General features: G+C 41.8%; 1 protein-coding gene across 2 annotated transcripts in view; it reads left to right on the plus strand.

Moving 5' to 3' along the window:
* Positions 1 to 264: 264 nt before the first annotated feature.
* The window catches only part of iqgap3 (IQ motif containing GTPase activating protein 3), a 36,862-nt gene continuing 19,810 nt past the window's right edge, over positions 265 to 17,316 (plus strand). The window contains exons 1-19 of one of the 2 annotated variants that reach the window (XM_040117701.1): positions 265 to 459; positions 1,142 to 1,229; positions 4,721 to 4,877; positions 5,118 to 5,195; positions 5,277 to 5,353; positions 6,973 to 7,040; positions 7,535 to 7,648; positions 7,790 to 7,968; positions 9,106 to 9,187; positions 10,010 to 10,173; positions 10,264 to 10,351; positions 11,074 to 11,237; positions 11,651 to 11,811; positions 12,521 to 12,636; positions 13,287 to 13,450; positions 13,602 to 13,692; positions 15,422 to 15,589; positions 16,308 to 16,450; positions 16,668 to 16,838. In XM_040117701.1, the coding sequence (XP_039973635.1) occupies positions 432 to 459; positions 1,142 to 1,229; positions 4,721 to 4,877; positions 5,118 to 5,195; positions 5,277 to 5,353; positions 6,973 to 7,040; positions 7,535 to 7,648; positions 7,790 to 7,968; positions 9,106 to 9,187; positions 10,010 to 10,173; positions 10,264 to 10,351; positions 11,074 to 11,237; positions 11,651 to 11,811; positions 12,521 to 12,636; positions 13,287 to 13,450; positions 13,602 to 13,692; positions 15,422 to 15,589; positions 16,308 to 16,450; positions 16,668 to 16,838 (2,301 nt within the window). In that variant the 5' untranslated portion in view covers positions 265 to 431. The remainder of the gene's footprint in view (positions 460 to 1,141; positions 1,230 to 4,720; positions 4,878 to 5,117; positions 5,196 to 5,276; positions 5,354 to 6,972; positions 7,041 to 7,534; positions 7,649 to 7,789; positions 7,969 to 9,105; positions 9,188 to 10,009; positions 10,174 to 10,263; positions 10,352 to 11,073; positions 11,238 to 11,650; positions 11,812 to 12,520; positions 12,637 to 13,286; positions 13,451 to 13,601; positions 13,693 to 15,421; positions 15,590 to 16,307; positions 16,451 to 16,667; positions 16,839 to 17,316) is intronic. The other variant, XM_040117702.1, reaches the window with a different exon arrangement.

Consider the following 17,316-nt stretch of genomic DNA (forward strand, 5'->3'; position numbering starts at 1 on the left):
CGGTTTCTATGGTAACACAGAATAGCTCGTGGGGAGTAATTAAAACTACAGAGTTTAAAAGGGAGTCTGCATTATAAAGTTATTGAAGGTACGGAAGTGTTTTGTCCAATGTATTTTTGACAATGGTCAATGTTAAACTAAAGTTATTGTATGCGTTTATTTTACTTTGGACAATAAACTACACAGACCACAATCCAATGCAACAAAGGTTCCAGCCAATCCGAGAAGCGATTGACCGACCGACCAATCACAGAGCGGCGGGAGCTTTCAAACCGCAGACGGGAAAGAAGTCGCGGACCACATCGGACGGTTTGACACTGAGACTCGTTTTTATTCTTTAGACTGTTCGTCCTGGATTTAAACTGTGCGGGTTTTACAGAAGGGACGATAAATAACCAGCTGGACACGAAGACGCAGAGCTAACAGCCAACATGGCGGATTCCGCTGCAGATAGCCGCTGTGAGTTTCTTCTATCCCTGTCCGTCCCTCCTCTGTTCGTTTACAGAAACATGTCTATTCGCGTTTCGTGAAGAAACATGTTTTACTCATGTCATAGACCTGGAACATGTCTGTTTTTATCTGCTACCTGCTGATTCAATCTGTTAACTCTCAAGAGAACTGATAATTACATAATTCACATGAAGTCTAACTGGTTATATTTCTGTCAGATCACAGCGAGGAGAAATATATCCAGCATCAATAACAGTTATGTTTAATGTACAAACAAACGTCTGATTCTTTAACACTTATTGTTTGTTTTCATGTTCTTAAAACGTCTTATGATTATTATGGAAAAAGTTTGAAATGATTCACTTTTGATGGTTTGTTTTCCTTTCTTTTATAAACTTATACACATTTTAGGGCTGGTCATATTACATCGGATTAATACTAATACGGTTGCACTATCCTTTATTTTCATTACTGACCCGTCTGGTGATTATTTTCTAGACTAATTATTTCGTCTATAAAATGTCCAAAATTATGTCCTTTGTAATTTCCCACAGACAAAGAAGATATTTTCATATTACTTGTCTTATTGGACCAACACTCAAAGGTCATTCAGTTCGCTGATATATGATGAAGAAAAACAGTCTGTAGTGTGTGTTTGTGTTAAGTGTGTATTACTGTGTGTGTTGTGTAGATGAGCGTCTGACAGCAGAGCAGATGGATGAACAGAGGATCCAGAATGTGGCCTATCAGTACCTGTGCAGGTTGGAGGAGGCTAAAAGGTGAGTAGGACTCGGATCAGAGAGGTGGTCTCTGTCCTGTCACACACTGAGACAGTGTGATTGTCAGCATGTTACCTGTTCACGAAGCAGACTGCAGGTTAAACCAGGTGTAGTTTCAGGACATTCTCTTTTACAAAGGAGTTTTGAAACTGCCTGACCTCAGTTACCATGGAAACTGATCCTCCACACTCACCTGATCCTGCGAAGGTTCGTTTTCAGACTGAAACACGGAGTTTCCTTCAGAGTTCCTCCTGGCAGGCCTTAAGTACTGGCGAACTGTCAGTCTCATGGCTCTGCACATTATTGTAGTCCACGTTCAGTCTGTGTCTCAGGGCTCCAGAGCGCGGCCATTTCGGTCACACATTCGACTGACATTTATGACGTCTGTCTCTGTGTATGTGTGTAGTGTTATTTTTTTCTTCCCACCCACATTCTGTAAAGACCCGCCCCCACTCTGCCTCTGATTGACTTTGCTGAATGAAGGTGGGGGAAAAAACAAGACATTTGTGTATGTATGAAACCACACCCTTGTCTCCTCCGAGCAACATCACAACCTTAAATCCTACTGGTAATTCAAAATGAAGAGAACTATTGATTGTTTTTTCGTCAAGAAAAATGCTGCAGTGTCCATTGCACCTGTCCCCGGCCCTGAAAGGCCCAGCTCAGACCCGACATCATCGGAGTAGGTAACTGCTCCACCACCTGTCCCCTCTGTCCCTGGTAATATCAGTGGTGGAAGAAGTATTCAGATCCTTTACTTAAGTAAAAGTACCAATACAGCAATGTAAAAATACTCCATTACAAGTAAGAATCCTGCGTGAAAAAACGCTACCAGATTAGTGTAATATTTTTGTTTTGTAGAAGTTTAGAAAAGGAAAGGGGCCTCATAAAAAAGTTTGGGCACCCCAAGAGATTTAAGCTCTCGGAGAACTTTTACCAAAATCTCAGACCTTACTTAGCTTGTCACGGCTGTGGCTCGGTCACAGTCATTGTTCGGAAAGGCCAGGTGATGCAAATTTCAAAGCTTCATAAATACTCTGACTCCTCAAATCTTGTCCCAACAATCAGCAGCCGTGGGCTCCTCTAAGCAGCTGCCTGCCACTCTGAAAATTACTCTGACTGATGACCACAAAGAAGGAGAAGGCGATAAGAAGATAGTAAAGTGTTTTTAGGTGGCTGTTTCCTGAGTTTGTAATGTAATTAAGTAATAGAGGTTGACAGGAACATTGGAGGGCAAGTTGAGGTCTGGAAGACCTTGAAACTTAAATGTGAGAAAACTGGTGGGATTGCTAGTAAGGCCAATCAAACCCCCGTTTGACTGCAAAAGACCTTCGGGAAGATTTAGCAGACTCTTGAGTGGTGGTGCACAAATATGACCTCCATGGAAAAGTCATCAGAGGAAAACTTTTCATGCGTCCTCACTACAAAAATCTGTGTCAGAAGTTTTCAAAGGAACATCTAAACAAGCCTGATGCATTGTGGAAACAGGTCCTGTGGACTGATGAAGTTAAAATAGAACTTTTTGGCCGCAATGAGCAAAGGTATGTTTGGAGAAAAAAGGAGCAGAGTTTCATGAGAACACCACCTTTCCAACTGTTAAGCATGGGGCTGGATCAATCAAGCTTTGGGTTTGTGTTGCAGCCAATGGCACAGGGAACATTTCACTGGTTGAGGGAAGAATGGATTCAATTAAATACCAGCAAATACTGGGAGATAACCTCACACCATCTGTAAAAAAGTTGAAGATGAAAAGGGGATGGCTTCTATTTCAGGATAATGATCCTAAACACACCTCAAAATCCACAATTGACTACCTCAAGAGGCGCAAGATGAAGGTTCAACAGTGGCCCTCAAAGTCTGCAAATGTAGTTGAAGTATTAAAGTAAAAGTACTGATGGATATATTGTTATATATGACATCATTAGATTCGACAGATTAGATCTGATCATTTATCGAAATTAAACCATTTGAGAAGTTTAGAGGGAAAAATCACCATTTGTTGGATTTGTTAACAACTCATAGACATCTGAAATGTGACACCGATGAAACACTGCTGTTTGTAAAATGTCAGAAGCCAAACAGGTCTGAAACCACTGGTTTAATCTTTAACAATGTGTTGTACTTCAAAAGCTTGTTATATGATTCATTGTGTAAAATATTCATCTTAAAAGTAATTAGTAACTAAAGCTGTCAAATAAATGTAGCGGAGTACAGGTATATTTTAACAGAAAATGAAAACACTCAAGTAATGTACAAGTACTTTAAAATTGTACTTAAGTACAGTACTTGAGTAAACGCACTTAGTTACTGGGTAAGATGCCTAATCCTGACCCCACTTCTTCGGTTGAGATGGCCTCATGTGACACAGAGCCAGAGCCTACAACCTCATTTTGAGAAATGCTTAAAAAAAAAAAGTGGGAAGGGGGCTGAGAGGGGGGCCGGGGGTGTGGATGTGTGAGAAGTTGCTCAGTGACCACAAGGCACCTATTCTAGAGGGCTCTTTGGAGGTGGAGGTCTTTTCCCCTCCAGAATCCCCTGAAGCGAGCATTAGTGCGGTGGAGGACCGTGGCGGTCCCGACCCGTTGGCTCCAGCCCCGGTAAAGCCCGAAGTCGGAGCTCTTGGAGCTGAGCGTGTCGGTATCGAGGGACCTGCTGCCGTCTGCAGCCACTGCTGAGCCACACGAGGGACTGAAGGGACAGACTGCAGTCCGGTGGTGCTGCTACCGTCACAAGCACAAGTCTGAACCACTGCACCAAAACTGAAAAATACTAAGTAGAGGGTTAGAAAAAAAATAGCACAAACTCCTGTGAATGATGAGTCTGGATCAGTGTATATTTGAAAATGAGCGCGGTTTCACAGATTCCCCCCCCCAAGGACAGGTGCTGGGGGAGGTGGACCGCCCCCCTCTGATTAGAGGGTGTTAACAGTCTTTTTCTTTTTTTTTTTAATATAAATGTCATGATGCGAAGGAGTCCCAAACGCTGGACTCTATGTCAGCATTGGCCTCGCCATGTTCAGGATGATTTAAAACAGTAGATGGCGTGTTGAGCCATTTTCATTTTCAATGAAATGCTGATTTTTTTATAACTTCAAAAAGAAATGTCAGCATCAACACCAGCAGCGATGAGTTTCATCACAGTACAGTCACATCATTTAGTTTACAGCTCAAAAAACATGGTTAAGAGTGCAGTAGCTCTCTAAAATGTATTACTGTGGTGCCAAAAGGGGCGGTGAAAAACCTAAATTATGTGCTAGTGCACCAGTGCAACTAGTGTAATAAGTTACTCTGGAGCCCTGTGTCTGAGTCCATATTCAGTTGAGTCTTTGGATTAGAATATTGTCAGATTTGCTATTAACTCACCTGTCTGCCTCCTGACTATGATGTGATCCGGCTGTTGTCATGGATGTGTCTTTGTGATGACAGACAGGCAGTGATGGAGGCTCCTGCAGCTGTGTAACCTCACTCATCTTTTTTTGGTTTCCTACTCAGGTGGATGGAGGCGTGTCTGGGGGAGGAGCTTCAGGCACCCACTGAGCTGGAGGAGGCGCTGAGGAACGGAGTCATTCTCGCCAAACTGGGTCATCGATTCGCTCCTAATGCCGTACCTCTGAAGAAGATCTATGACCCTGAGCAGCGCCGATACCAGGTCACACAACACAGACTCACATCACCACAAGACACACAGACACGCAACATGACACAGACACACAACACCACACAACATGACACGACACATGACTCTATCATCTGTATATCAATGTGTCAATACTCAATAATCATCTATGTATTGATGTGTCCGTAATTGGTAATGAGCTGTCTACTGATGTGTCGAAAGTCAATAATCAGTTTACATATTATATTATATATTATGTATTGATCTGTTCAGGCTGTGGGTCTTCAATTCCGTCACACCGACAACATCAACCACTGGAGGAACGCCATGATGACGTTAGGACTGCCAGCGGTCAGTGAACAGACCAATTGATCAGAGTATTGATCAGATGATCGGTTTGAGTTTAGAGTGATAACCTGTTGTTGTTTTCAGATCTTCCATCCAGAAACTACCGACGTGTATGACAAGAAGAACATGCCCCGAGCTGTTTACTGCATCCACGCACTCAGGTGTGGTCACCTGTTCACATGTCTACCTGTACACCTGTCTGTTTAACTTGGGCCTAGGGCTGGGCGATATGGACCAAAAATCATGTCTCGGTATTTTTAGGCGGAATGGCGATACATGATCTACTATATATTTCTCTGTATTTTCTACTAAGTGGGCTAAATGTTCAGTTGAAAGTCAAAGCCACGTGTGAGAGGTCACAATCAGTTTTATTGAAACAATCTGTGATCATAAAATGCAAAGACAGGGTTTCCTTCCCTGTTTGAAAATATACAGCTGCGAAACATGTCAATGAAAAAATTAGATAAAATAAAAAGCCTATATGTAAACAAAATAGGCCTATCTCTAAGAATGTTCCTTCAGTTCTTTTCAACAACAATAACTGATTTAAATTACAGTACAATTACAGGATTTCCTCACCTGCTTATCAAAAGACACAACTGTGCAAATAGCAATAAAAATGTAAACAGAACTGATCATTTCAATCGGAAACATCACCAAATAATTAAACAATTTTTTTTTTTTTTTTTTTTTTTACAAACCAGGTCTTCAGATTCTCCCACAGGTTGAGAATTAACTTGTGGTGGTGGGCGGCACAGCGTGTGATGTACAAGCAGAGACTCGTGCAGTTTAGAGGGGCGAGTGTAACCCAGGTTATTTTCTATAGCTATAATTTACAGATGTCCCCTAAACACCTCATATGCAGACTATCAGACGCTACAAATTACTGATGGTCCCTAGACAGCTCAGATACAGGCTATCCGTAGACGCTAGCTTGGTAGCTGCGCATAGAGAAGCCTCTAGTCCCCACTCAGTTACTGCAGCGCACACAACTCATACAGGTGAGTGGCCTCACTGTGGGAAGAAATGGGTTATCTAACGCAACATCAAGTTATATCGATATAATATTAGACAAATACAAAGAAGTTAAACACATGATCCAGGCAGAGAGCAACAGCTGCAGCTGCCAAATGCAGGAAAAACAGATGGAATAAAATCACCCACTATGTGAATGTGTGAGTTAACAGGCTCATAATATCCCTGCCCGTCATTAGGACACAGCAGTGAGCAGACTGACTGTCGTGTCTTATAGGTACAACAGGTACAAGGCTTCGGAGCTTCGGTCAGTCTCCGTCGTAGGATGATCTCGGTAGACAAAAACCCAATGACAGGAAAAAGATGAGATGAAGAAGACAGGAGCGGACCAGCTCTTACACAGGGGTCCAGTCCTGCTGAGGAGCTGGTCCTCTGCAGTAATGAGGGTCACTTTTAATAAAATCATCAGGAAAAGACAAAGGGGTTTTCTGGTCTCTGAACACTCTAGTCCTCCTCAGAGACCCTCACCGAGCTCCACGGGATCTTCTACGAAGGTTGACGCCATTTTCTTTTATACACATTGATCTGTTATCTTAAACATAACCTGCTCTGGAGCAGGTTATGTGTGTGGCATTAAATTACCGTGGTGATGTACCCCGGTAGGAAGTGAACCACCGTCGTAGCCCTGAAAACCCAAAATTTAACCTGAGGTTACCTGCTGACCACATATCCTGCTTTGTAGTACAGGCATCTGTTTACCTGTCTGTTGACCTGCTTACCTGTCTGATTACCTGTCTCTCTGCAGCCTGTATCTCTACAGAATGGGTTTGGCTCCACAGATCCACAACCTCTATGGGAAAGTCAAGTTTACTGGTAAAATTACAGACCTCCTACCTTTCTCCTTTCTGTCATTCCTTCCTTCGTTCCGTTTCTATAGTCTCAGTTTATTCACCCCAGCCAGTGGACTGAGCTAGCAGAGTACACACTGATTGTGTTTGTTTGTTTGTGTTGCGTTCAGAGTTTGACTGATCTCTGGACTCAGCAGAAACTCCGTTCCTTCTCGTCTTTCCCTCCATTCTGTGAATCTCGTCCTTTCCCCTCTCCTCTCTGTGCTTTTATGAGAAATCAGGTTGATTGCCAATAAATAAACTTTGATAAACACACATTTTACACTCAAGCTTAAACATCTTCAACAGACATTTAACTTTAATGTGACTTTTATTCTGAAAGGTGACTCGGGTCAGTGAGGTTTGTAACACAAATGTAACTTTGGACTTTCCTCTGGGCAGAAGTGAGGATCATATTCACAGTGTGAGCTTTTGTATTAAAAATGTTATGATCTTGTTTGTCACTGTATGTGTGTCCAGAGGAGGAGATCAACAACATGAAGCTGGAGTTGGATAAATACGGGATCCAGATGCCGGCGTTCAGCAAGATCGGAGGAATCCTGGCCAATGAGTTGTCAGTGGACGAGGCTGCAGGTAGAGCGAACAAACTTCTGATTGGCTGTGAGCCTCTTCTAGTCAGTTCCTACAGGATGAGAAAGGAGAAGGATAAGTCCTCTCATCTCATCTCATCTCGGTGTCAAACTATAACCTCCCGTCTATCTCTGTTCCCATCAGTCCATGCAGCGGTGATAGCCATTAATGAGGCAGTGGACAGAGGGGATGTTGTTGTGACAGCAGGTGCTCTGAGGAATCCTAACGCCATGCTGAGTGACCTGCAGGAGGCGCTGATGCGCGTCTATCAGGAGATGCTGCATCAGGCTAAAAGGAAGAAAGCTGAACGGGCAGCTGGCAGGGTGAGAGTCTGATCTCTGATTAGTCAGTCTGTCTGTCCAATCAGGTCACTTTATGTCCTGGACTGAATTTAGTTGAAAAGCTTAAGTTTAGTGGATTATAACTTTATTTTGATGATTGTATTTTCAGCATGTAAAAGCTTCTGTGGATCATGTGCAGATTGTTTCTGCAAGTATGCTTAAAAAGTGAAATCTTTCCTTACATTAGTTTTGTACACAGTGAGCTTACTTCCACCCTCTATAAAAGTTTCTCTCTAAAAATAGCTTTTGATGTAAGCGGAGTTGTCGCTCCTCTGCAGAAAACCGTGGTATCTGTTACTGTGTGCTTGGAGAAGACCATATGCATAAAATCCTTTATCATGATATAAAAAGGAATTTTGTATTGTGATACAATATGTGGCAAGATGTTGTAAATTTTCAGGAAAATCAGTTGAGAAAATGGAAACAGATAAAACAACAGGAATGTCTGTCATTGGTAAGTGCAATGAATAAATACCTGATATAGGAAAATATTTCATCATATTGCAGCAGAAATCATAAAAATCAGATATGACCGTAAATCATCCTGCTCAGGGATTTCCAGCATTATGCAGCATGGACTAATACACCCAGAGATATTTAAAGGAGACCTATCTTGCTCATTTCCAGCTCTGTACTTTTATTCTGGGACTCCGCTGGAGACATTTTGCATGGTTCAAAGTTTTTTTAAAAAAAAGTCCTCATCGATCTCCAACTGCCTGTTATGCAGCCCCTCAGTTGAGCCTCTGACTGAAACAGGCAGTATTAGCTCAGGCCTCCTTAAAAGACCACTTTCCTCTGATTAATATCAGCTAATGAGCAAGTCAAATCCATTTTTCTTTAATTAAATGTACAAATCCAACATTTACCTTTAAGATAAGCTGAGACATTGAGATCCTCCTGTTGCGATGTGGACTGTCTCATCACCCAACACTAGTTTTAGATACTGTAGGTGTACTACTGCCCTCTGATTGTGTGTCTGTCCCTGTTGTTGGTGTGTGTGTGTGTGTGTGTGTGTGTGTGTGTGTGTGTGTGTGTGTGTGTGTGTGTGTGTGTGTGTGTGTGTGTGTGTGTGTGTGTGTGTGTGTGTGTCTGTGTGTGTGTGTCTGTGTCTGTGTGTAGCAGGGAGGTTTAGAGGAGAAAGACATCTATGAAGAGTATCTGACTCAGAGAGAGATCCAGGACAACATCAACATTGTCAATGGTGAGAACAAAAAAAGTTTTCAGTTCACATTCACCATCACTCGTGTTGTTGTTATATAGAAGTTAATGTAAATGTTCCTCAGCGCTGTGCAGCTCGGGACAAATATCATTATCTGATGTCTTATTTTATTTTCATGTTAATGGTCCGTGATCTTTACTTACTTTTTTTGATGTAAATTTTTCCCACTGTTTAGCTGCAGTTTGAAGGTTTAAACAGCAATTACCTGCAGCTGCGGGCGTAGAAGTAAAGCTCTTTAATCCTTTGAGAAGAAAGGGGGTATTTCAGAGTCATAATGCAGTCACATCTGATGTGCATCAGATCTGAGTTTGACTATCACTGCCTCCAGTGTCATAACCACCTACAGACACTCCTCATAACATGTAGATATACATAAACTGTACAGCTTTACACATCTGATCGACTGTGTTTTGATGTTACACGATCAGTGCGTGTACTTAAAAGAATAACGCTCTCCTCGGTCCACTCATACACACGTCATTACCCTGTGTTAAAAGGTATTTTCATAGAAAAAAAACAGGTCCAAATCATGTACATGATGCCATTTGAGTAGCCTGACTTATTTAGAAAGTAACAATATATGGCATTTCTGAATGATTTTATTATCATTATTTTAATGGTTTAAGGTTTTACGGAGGTTTTATTCATTATATGAATGAATGTTTTTTTTGTTTTTTTTTCAAACTTTTTTCTAGAATAATTTCCTATTATATTCAATAAAAACTTTTCTCATCATCTCAGGCTAATTCAAACATGATCTGTAATATGATCTAATATTGATAATATTGATGATCTCTCTATCAGTTCGATCAGCGGTGGAGCAAGTGGATGAAGCTCTGGACTCTGCAGATGAGCTCTCTCTGCTCTCTGCTCTGCAGCTGTCATGTTTGGTCCTCAGGGGCCTCCGTACTGACAATGGCCCCTGGTACTTGGACCAGCTGTCAGCAGACCGCCAGCAGAAGGCGCTGGTACATAAACACGCACACAAATACATATATACACAGTTACTTTTACTGCCTGTTAGACCTGAGTCCTCCCTCTGTGACCTTTGACCTCAGGATGAGGGCTGTGTTGATCCTCTGGATCCTGACGAGCTGCAGGAAGGTGTGACCATCGCCAATCAGGAGGCTCAGAGAGCCAGGAACAGTAAGTCTTACTGGGTCTGTACCATTAAATACTGACACGTCCCACCGCTGAAAACACATAAGCCGATCCCAGCGCCACTAGAGTTCACCACCGTCTGCTGCTCCAACCAGTCCAGCTGCTGGTGGTGCTGAGTTATAATATTCAGCAGACCTTAAGTTTTTCACTTGTTGGATTCAGCCTGAATATTATCACTCGTGTGTAAAGCTGATGAGGTCACTGATTAGTTAACTGAGAGAATATTAACCAGCAACTTTTCTGATAATGAAAAAATCGTTTGTTATTTTTCAAACTAAAATGCTAAAAATTTGCTGGTGTCAGTTTCTCCAAGTTCTCTGTTTTCCTATCACTACCTGGATCAAGACGTCACCTTGGATATTTTTTCACTATTTCCTGTCGTTTTATAGGACTAATTCCTATTCATGTCCATACAGAGTTATGACTGAACCTCCACAGATGCTTCTCAATCAGACGGATAACTTCAGTATTAAATATCATGTGCTTTTATAAAGATTTAGTGAAATTAATGGTTGTTTTCCTAAAACATTTTATCAGACAGAATCTCTGTCATGTCCAGGAGGACCACCTGCTTCTAGACAAATTGCCATGATTTTTTTTTTTTTTTTTTTTTTTTTTTTTTTTTAAATCTATAACTGTATGTCTGTATTGTGTGTGTGTGTGTGTGTGTGTGTGTGTGTGTGTGTGTGTGTGTGTGTGTGTTTCAGTGCATGCAGCGGTGCAGAGTGTTAATGCATCATTGCATGGCAGTGACCCCAGACGGACGGTCAGCTGTCTGATGACCTCTGACCTCCAGTTGCCTGAAGTGTTTCCTTTTGCTGCTGCTCTGTATCACAGAGAGCTGAAGCTGCTGCAGAGACAGACTGCACAGGTACGACTGAGGGTATACACCTGAGAGACGGACAGACGGGAGGTTTCTGTTTCTGCTCTGGTCAGCTATGGAGAAGCAGGCAGATAGTTAGCAGCAGGCTAACAGCTGCCTACAAATACTAAATTAATTCCTTCATATTAAAGTTGTTGGTTGTCACATTTGTTACAGTCCATGTCTGTTTCATAGAACGCTGACATGAACACCCAACAGTTTCCAGAGCACTGACAGTCTGATCTGAATGAGCCTCTTAGACTTACTCACCTCATTTATCAGACTGATCGCACATATCTAATGACACCTGCTGGTAGCCGGAGAAAAAATACAGTGTGTGAAAGCCTCACTTAAATAATTAAAAAGGTGTTTGATGTCAGTCTGATGTAGTTTTAACAAGTGTTTCCTGTTGTCTCCACCAGGGGGAGCTGCAGCAAGAGGAGCTGTTTGTTGCCGTGGAGATGCTGTCAGCTGTCGCTCTCATCAATCAGGCCATGGAGGTGGGAAACCTGCAGCAGTTCAGCTCCTCGTTGGTCAGTCCGACTGCAGGACTCTCTGACGTAGACCACACCCTGATGGACAGGTACTACTCTTTATACCTGTTTACACCGGTCTACCTGTCTGCTTACCTGTCTGTTCATACCTGTGTACCATTTTATATAATTTTACTCTATTGTTACTTTATTTATATATTTTAAATCATGTAGTTTATTGCCTGAGTAAAGCTTTTTCTCCATAGCGTCACAGTAGCTGCTGGAAGATTTTTGGTAAAATGTGGATAACTTTAATAAATTTATTATTACTATAATTTGTTTATGTTGCACAGCATTTTATACACGAAGTGCTTCATAAAAGTGACAAGAAAAAAACCCAATTTAAACAGCAGTTAAAATATTAAAATATGGGAGGAAAGTAAAATAATAAACATTAAAAAATATGAAAATTATGTTGTTTCAATCCTATCAAATTTCACCATCATCACTCTTAATAATTTGAATCTTCTAAGACGGAGCATGTTTCAAAAACAGAATCAAAAACTAACAGTGGAACGAAAAGTCATTTCAGGTAAAAGTAACTGAGTTCATTACTTACAGGAACTTTAAACCTCAACAGACATTTTTCATAGACGTGTTGACACACCTCAGTAGAAAAGAGCAGGAAAAAATTCCATTCAGGGTCCTGGTGCTCACTGGGACAGAACAGAGCTGTCATTAATGATCGTTAATGTAGTCAGTTTCACCTTTTGACTGATGTTCTGATGATGATAATGTTGTCATTGTTGTTGTATTCAGGTACTTTGAGTGTCTGGTTGGTGTGAAGCAGCAGGTGGGCAGAGATCTACTGACCTGGAATCAGCTGCAGGAAGGAATAAACTCTGTCAACAACTCAGTTCAGGACGAACACCAGCGTATGGGAAACGCACACATCAACACACACATCATTACACACAGTGTGTACATGTTGTCTAACTAGCTAGTTATCAGTCCATCCAGTCATCAGCTGGTTCCTGCGACAGCAGAGATGGGTCAGACTTCAGCACTGCTGATAAAACATAACACTGCTGATGATTTCTGTTTCTGTCTGGACATCAATACTTTGTTTGGCTGCAGAGAATCTCAGAGACAATGAGCTGCATTTAAAGTCATTTCCAGTCCCCTGTCCCAAACAACCAACCACCTTTTGTTTTTAAGTGTGTATAATATTAAACTTGTAACTGATTACCTTGTTGGATTGAATAAAATTCAAATATAGTATTAGAGGAAAGTTTGATAGACCCTGTGATGACACCTACCACGAACATGTAGATATCAAGCACATACCTACTGCCCCTAATGGGGGGGCACCTTACCATCACGACTCGACTGTTCACTATGTGGTTTGGTGTCACTCACCCCCTCAGTGGAAAAGCCCTGTATGTCAGGAGACTTACTGGTTAAATACAGGTCACAATAAAAACTAAACATCCCTGACACGGCTGATCTGTATCCACAGTTGTATAACAGTGTAGTAAAGATACCCTGTTACCTCTTTTTGACCTCTGTGACCTCTGACCTTCAGAGCTCCTGGGTGTGGGTCTGATTAACAAGGCTGTGATAAGAGAAGACTCTCAGCAGCTGCTGTCTGCTCTGCTGCTGCCCTCCTGTGGAGTGGAGGAGGTTCTACCTGCCAACATCTGCAGATACCTGACCCTGCTGACCAGAGCCAGGCAGCACAAAGCTCAGGTAAATCCACACAGCCGGACCTTCACAGGTAACCGGGAATTCAGACTGAAACCAGAAGCGAACTGTGGTCTTTAGTCTATACGGTCTATAGAATGAATCCAGATATGTTGCGGTTTGAACCTGAAGTCATGTGACCCTCCTGTCCAATCAGGTGAGCAGAGACCCGGGCGCTGAGCTGCGGTTGGCTGATATCCAGGAGGGAGTGAGGACCGCCAATCAGCAGAGTCAGAAAGCTTTGAAATGTGAGTCAGATTTTCATTCAGTCAGCATCAATGTCATAGTGTTGAATAAAAATCCGTGGTCTCCACTGTTTCTGGCTCCAACCCTTTACAGTGAAGCCGGGTCTGTTGGAGACTCATCAAGTTCAATATGGCATTGACTCTGTTTACAATTCAACAAAATACTGATGTTTCATCTGAAAAACTGTCAGAGGTCTGAAGAGGTCACACAGTTGAGACAAAAAAACCCATCAGATAAAACAGTTTTACTGTTAATAGAGAGTTTTTTACTTAGTTTTTAAAGTCCTTTTTTTAAAAACTTTTTTTATCGTTTATTTTTAATAGTTTGCTTTGTGTGATGCTGTTGCTGTTTATAAGTGTAGGTTTTGGACAGTGCTTATAGATTAGACATATAGATATTTAGTGGATTCTTGACATGTAGAGACAGAAAAAGCAGGCGGACATTAAAAAATGCCTTTCTACAAATGTTAATGCACTTCACTTTTTATTTCATCAACTTAAAAAGAGAAAAAACACAACCAGTAAATGTGGCATGTGCAAAGGTTTTGGCATCCTACTACACACTCAGACCTCCTTGAACTTGTCAGGCCTTAATTGACCCAAGGCAAGTGAAGAGTTGTCATCAGGAATTATCAGCTGATGATAAATTCACTGACCCTTCCAGTCTTGTGGTAACACTCAACAACCATGGTCTACTGTAAGCAACTGATCTGAAAACAAACCTAACTGATGCTACAAAGCAGGGGGTGCTTCCAGCTTGAAATTTCCACTGTCTGAAATGTCTTTAAGAAATGATTGATGGGGAATTTTGGAAATCAAGATCTGGACTTAAGGGACCATGTATAAGAATTGGTGTAACTCCTAAATTGTTGATGTGATATTTTTGTTAAACCCCTTAAATTAAAGCTAAATGTCTACACTTCAATCACATCTTGATGGCTATATTTCAAATCCATCATGGTGATGCACAGAGGCACAATTACGACTGTTGTGTCATTGTCCAAATACTTATGGACCTAAATATATTAAATAATTAAATGAATTAATTGATTAATTAAAACCAAAAAAAATGTTTAAGAATGAAAATAAAAATAAACCATCTGCTGCCTCAGCAGAAATCCAGATTCATCAGACCAGGCTACGTTTTTCCAAACCTAAATTGTCAGGTTCTGTTGCGCCTGTGACCACTGCAGCTTCAGGTATCTGTTCTTGACTGACAGGACTGGAACCTGATGTGGTCTGCTGTTGTAGACCATCCGCCTCACGGTTGGACATGGTGTCCATTTTTAGAAGCTTTTCTGCCAACCACATTTGTAAAGAGTGGTTACCTTTCAGTCAGCTCCAACCAGTCTGACCGTTCTCCTCTGACCTCTCTCATCCACATGAACTGATGCTCACTGGATGTTTTTTGCTTCTGGCTCCATCCTGAGTAAAAACTCTAGTGACTGTTGGAGATCAGCAGTTTCACAAACACTCAGATCAGCCCGTCTGGCACCAACAATCATGGCAAGGTCAAAGTCACTGAGATCAATTTTTGTCCTCATTCTGATGTTTGATGTGAACATTAACTGAAGCTCCTGACCTGTATCTGCATGATTTCATGCACTGAACTGCTAATGTGTGTGTTGATTAACTCTCTCTGTGTATATACCTGTATTCCTGAAGAGTTTCAGTAGCAGTAGCAGTAGTGTTTAAGTGTAAAATCTCTCTGTCTCTCTGTATACCTGTTCAGTGTGTCTGTCAGTAGCAGCAGTGAACCAGGCTGTGAAGGAGAAACGAGTGAATCAGACTCTTCGTGTTCTGACTCTACCTGAGGTGGAGCTGCAGGGACTCATTTCTAACTGTGCAGCAGATTATCAGAGAGAACTCAGCGCTCTGATCGCACACAAGATACACAGAGGTAAGACTGACCGAATCAGATACTCCATACATCATCAGACTGCTTCTGCTTTCTTTACAGACAGCCCTGGGACATATAGATTACCATAAATACAAGCTGAACTACAACAGAGAGTCCGATAAGTCACCTGGGCTGATGTGTAAGCTGATTGCAGCATGTCTGTCAGCAGATACACATATATAAGATAAACTTGACGTCATTTAGAAACTGTCTCCACTACAGAGATTGTTTGTCCACCAGAGAGGACTGACAGGTTCACTTGGTCACTGTAAAATGACTCAAACACTAAAGATTTGAGTCACTTTTGTTTGAGAAACACATTTAAGGATCCTTGTCAAACATGTTTGTGTCAAAAAAACTGATATTGATTTATTTACGATTATCAGATTTCTTAAACTCTCAAATATTGATCAGTATCAGCCTCTAAAATCCAGTATAACTTGGGCTCTGATACACAGCATTACAGCCAATATTGTGTTCTGTAAAAACCTGTTTTATTTTGACAGGCTAAGGTTGGGTAAATCAAATGTTTGCTGATACTCACACTGTCAGTACCTAACTTAGCTGAAACTAATGATATTTGATACTGTCTTTGTAGCTGCAATGGTCCACACTAACTGTTTCAATAAAGCCCAAAACCTATCACTGTATAAACATGTACCAACAGGCACATGTTCACACAGACAGCCAGGATCATGAAATCTGTGTTTGTGTCCAGGAGACAACAGGAGTCCATGGGTTCAAGTCCGGCTGGAGGATGGCTCTTTTTATTACTTCCACCTGAACAAGCTAGAGGGAAGCTGGGAGAGACCGAACGGCTTCATACAAAACAGTGTGTTCATCGACAGACAGGAGATACAGGTGAGATACACCTGAGGGTCAGAGATCATTGTCAGGGTCTCTACTACAGCTACGGTCACACCTGAGGAGAAAATGTAAACTCTAAAATCAAGTTTCTTCACCATGACAGAGCCGAGATTCTACTTATGAAAAATTATAGTTTAGGAAGAAGACATTTGTGTGTGTGTGACTCGTCACAGATGTCATGTGATGTGTGATGTCATGTCTCCACCTGCAGGAAGTCATCTGCAGTGTGTCAGGTTCGTACAGTCGCAGCATCCTCTGGAGGAGCAGCGACGCCCTCATCGTTCGTCTGCAGGCTGTGAGTCGAGGGTTCCTGATCAGACAGCAGCTGGAGGCTCGACGACGTTACCTGATCAGTCAGACTCCCGCCGTCGTCATCATCCAGGTGAGAACACAGCCGACGGTTGGTGCAGTTTTAAATCTGTGTATATGTAATGTAGGCAGCCGGCTGGCCAGCAGAGATCTGGACCTAGATTCTGGATTTGATGGGGAGCTGGGACCTTTGTGCTTTCCTGGACCATAGACAGATAGAGACAGACGGAGGAAGAGGGTTTTACAATAGTTCATAAAAGTATGAATAATATTCTCAGCTTGAGACACAATGGGCCTGAGTTTAGTAACTTTGCTCAGCTGGAAAAAACAGGAACAACCTCAAGAGTTAGTCAGCAGTCCGCTGCTGAGCACCATCATCAGTCTGAGTGGAAAGTCAACACTAACTGCTGCTAGATAGATTAGATCCTCGTTCTGAACATTTAAGACATATTTAGGAAGTTACTAGTAGAGTACCACAGCGTCAGAGTCGTCCAGGGTCAATATGTCATTCAGAACAAGCCTAATTCGAAACATAGGTTTGATGAACGATG

This window comes from Xiphias gladius, chromosome 22 (genome assembly GCF_016859285.1).
Source record: "Xiphias gladius isolate SHS-SW01 ecotype Sanya breed wild chromosome 22, ASM1685928v1, whole genome shotgun sequence".
Taxonomy (NCBI): Eukaryota; Metazoa; Chordata; class Actinopteri; order Istiophoriformes; family Xiphiidae; genus Xiphias; species Xiphias gladius.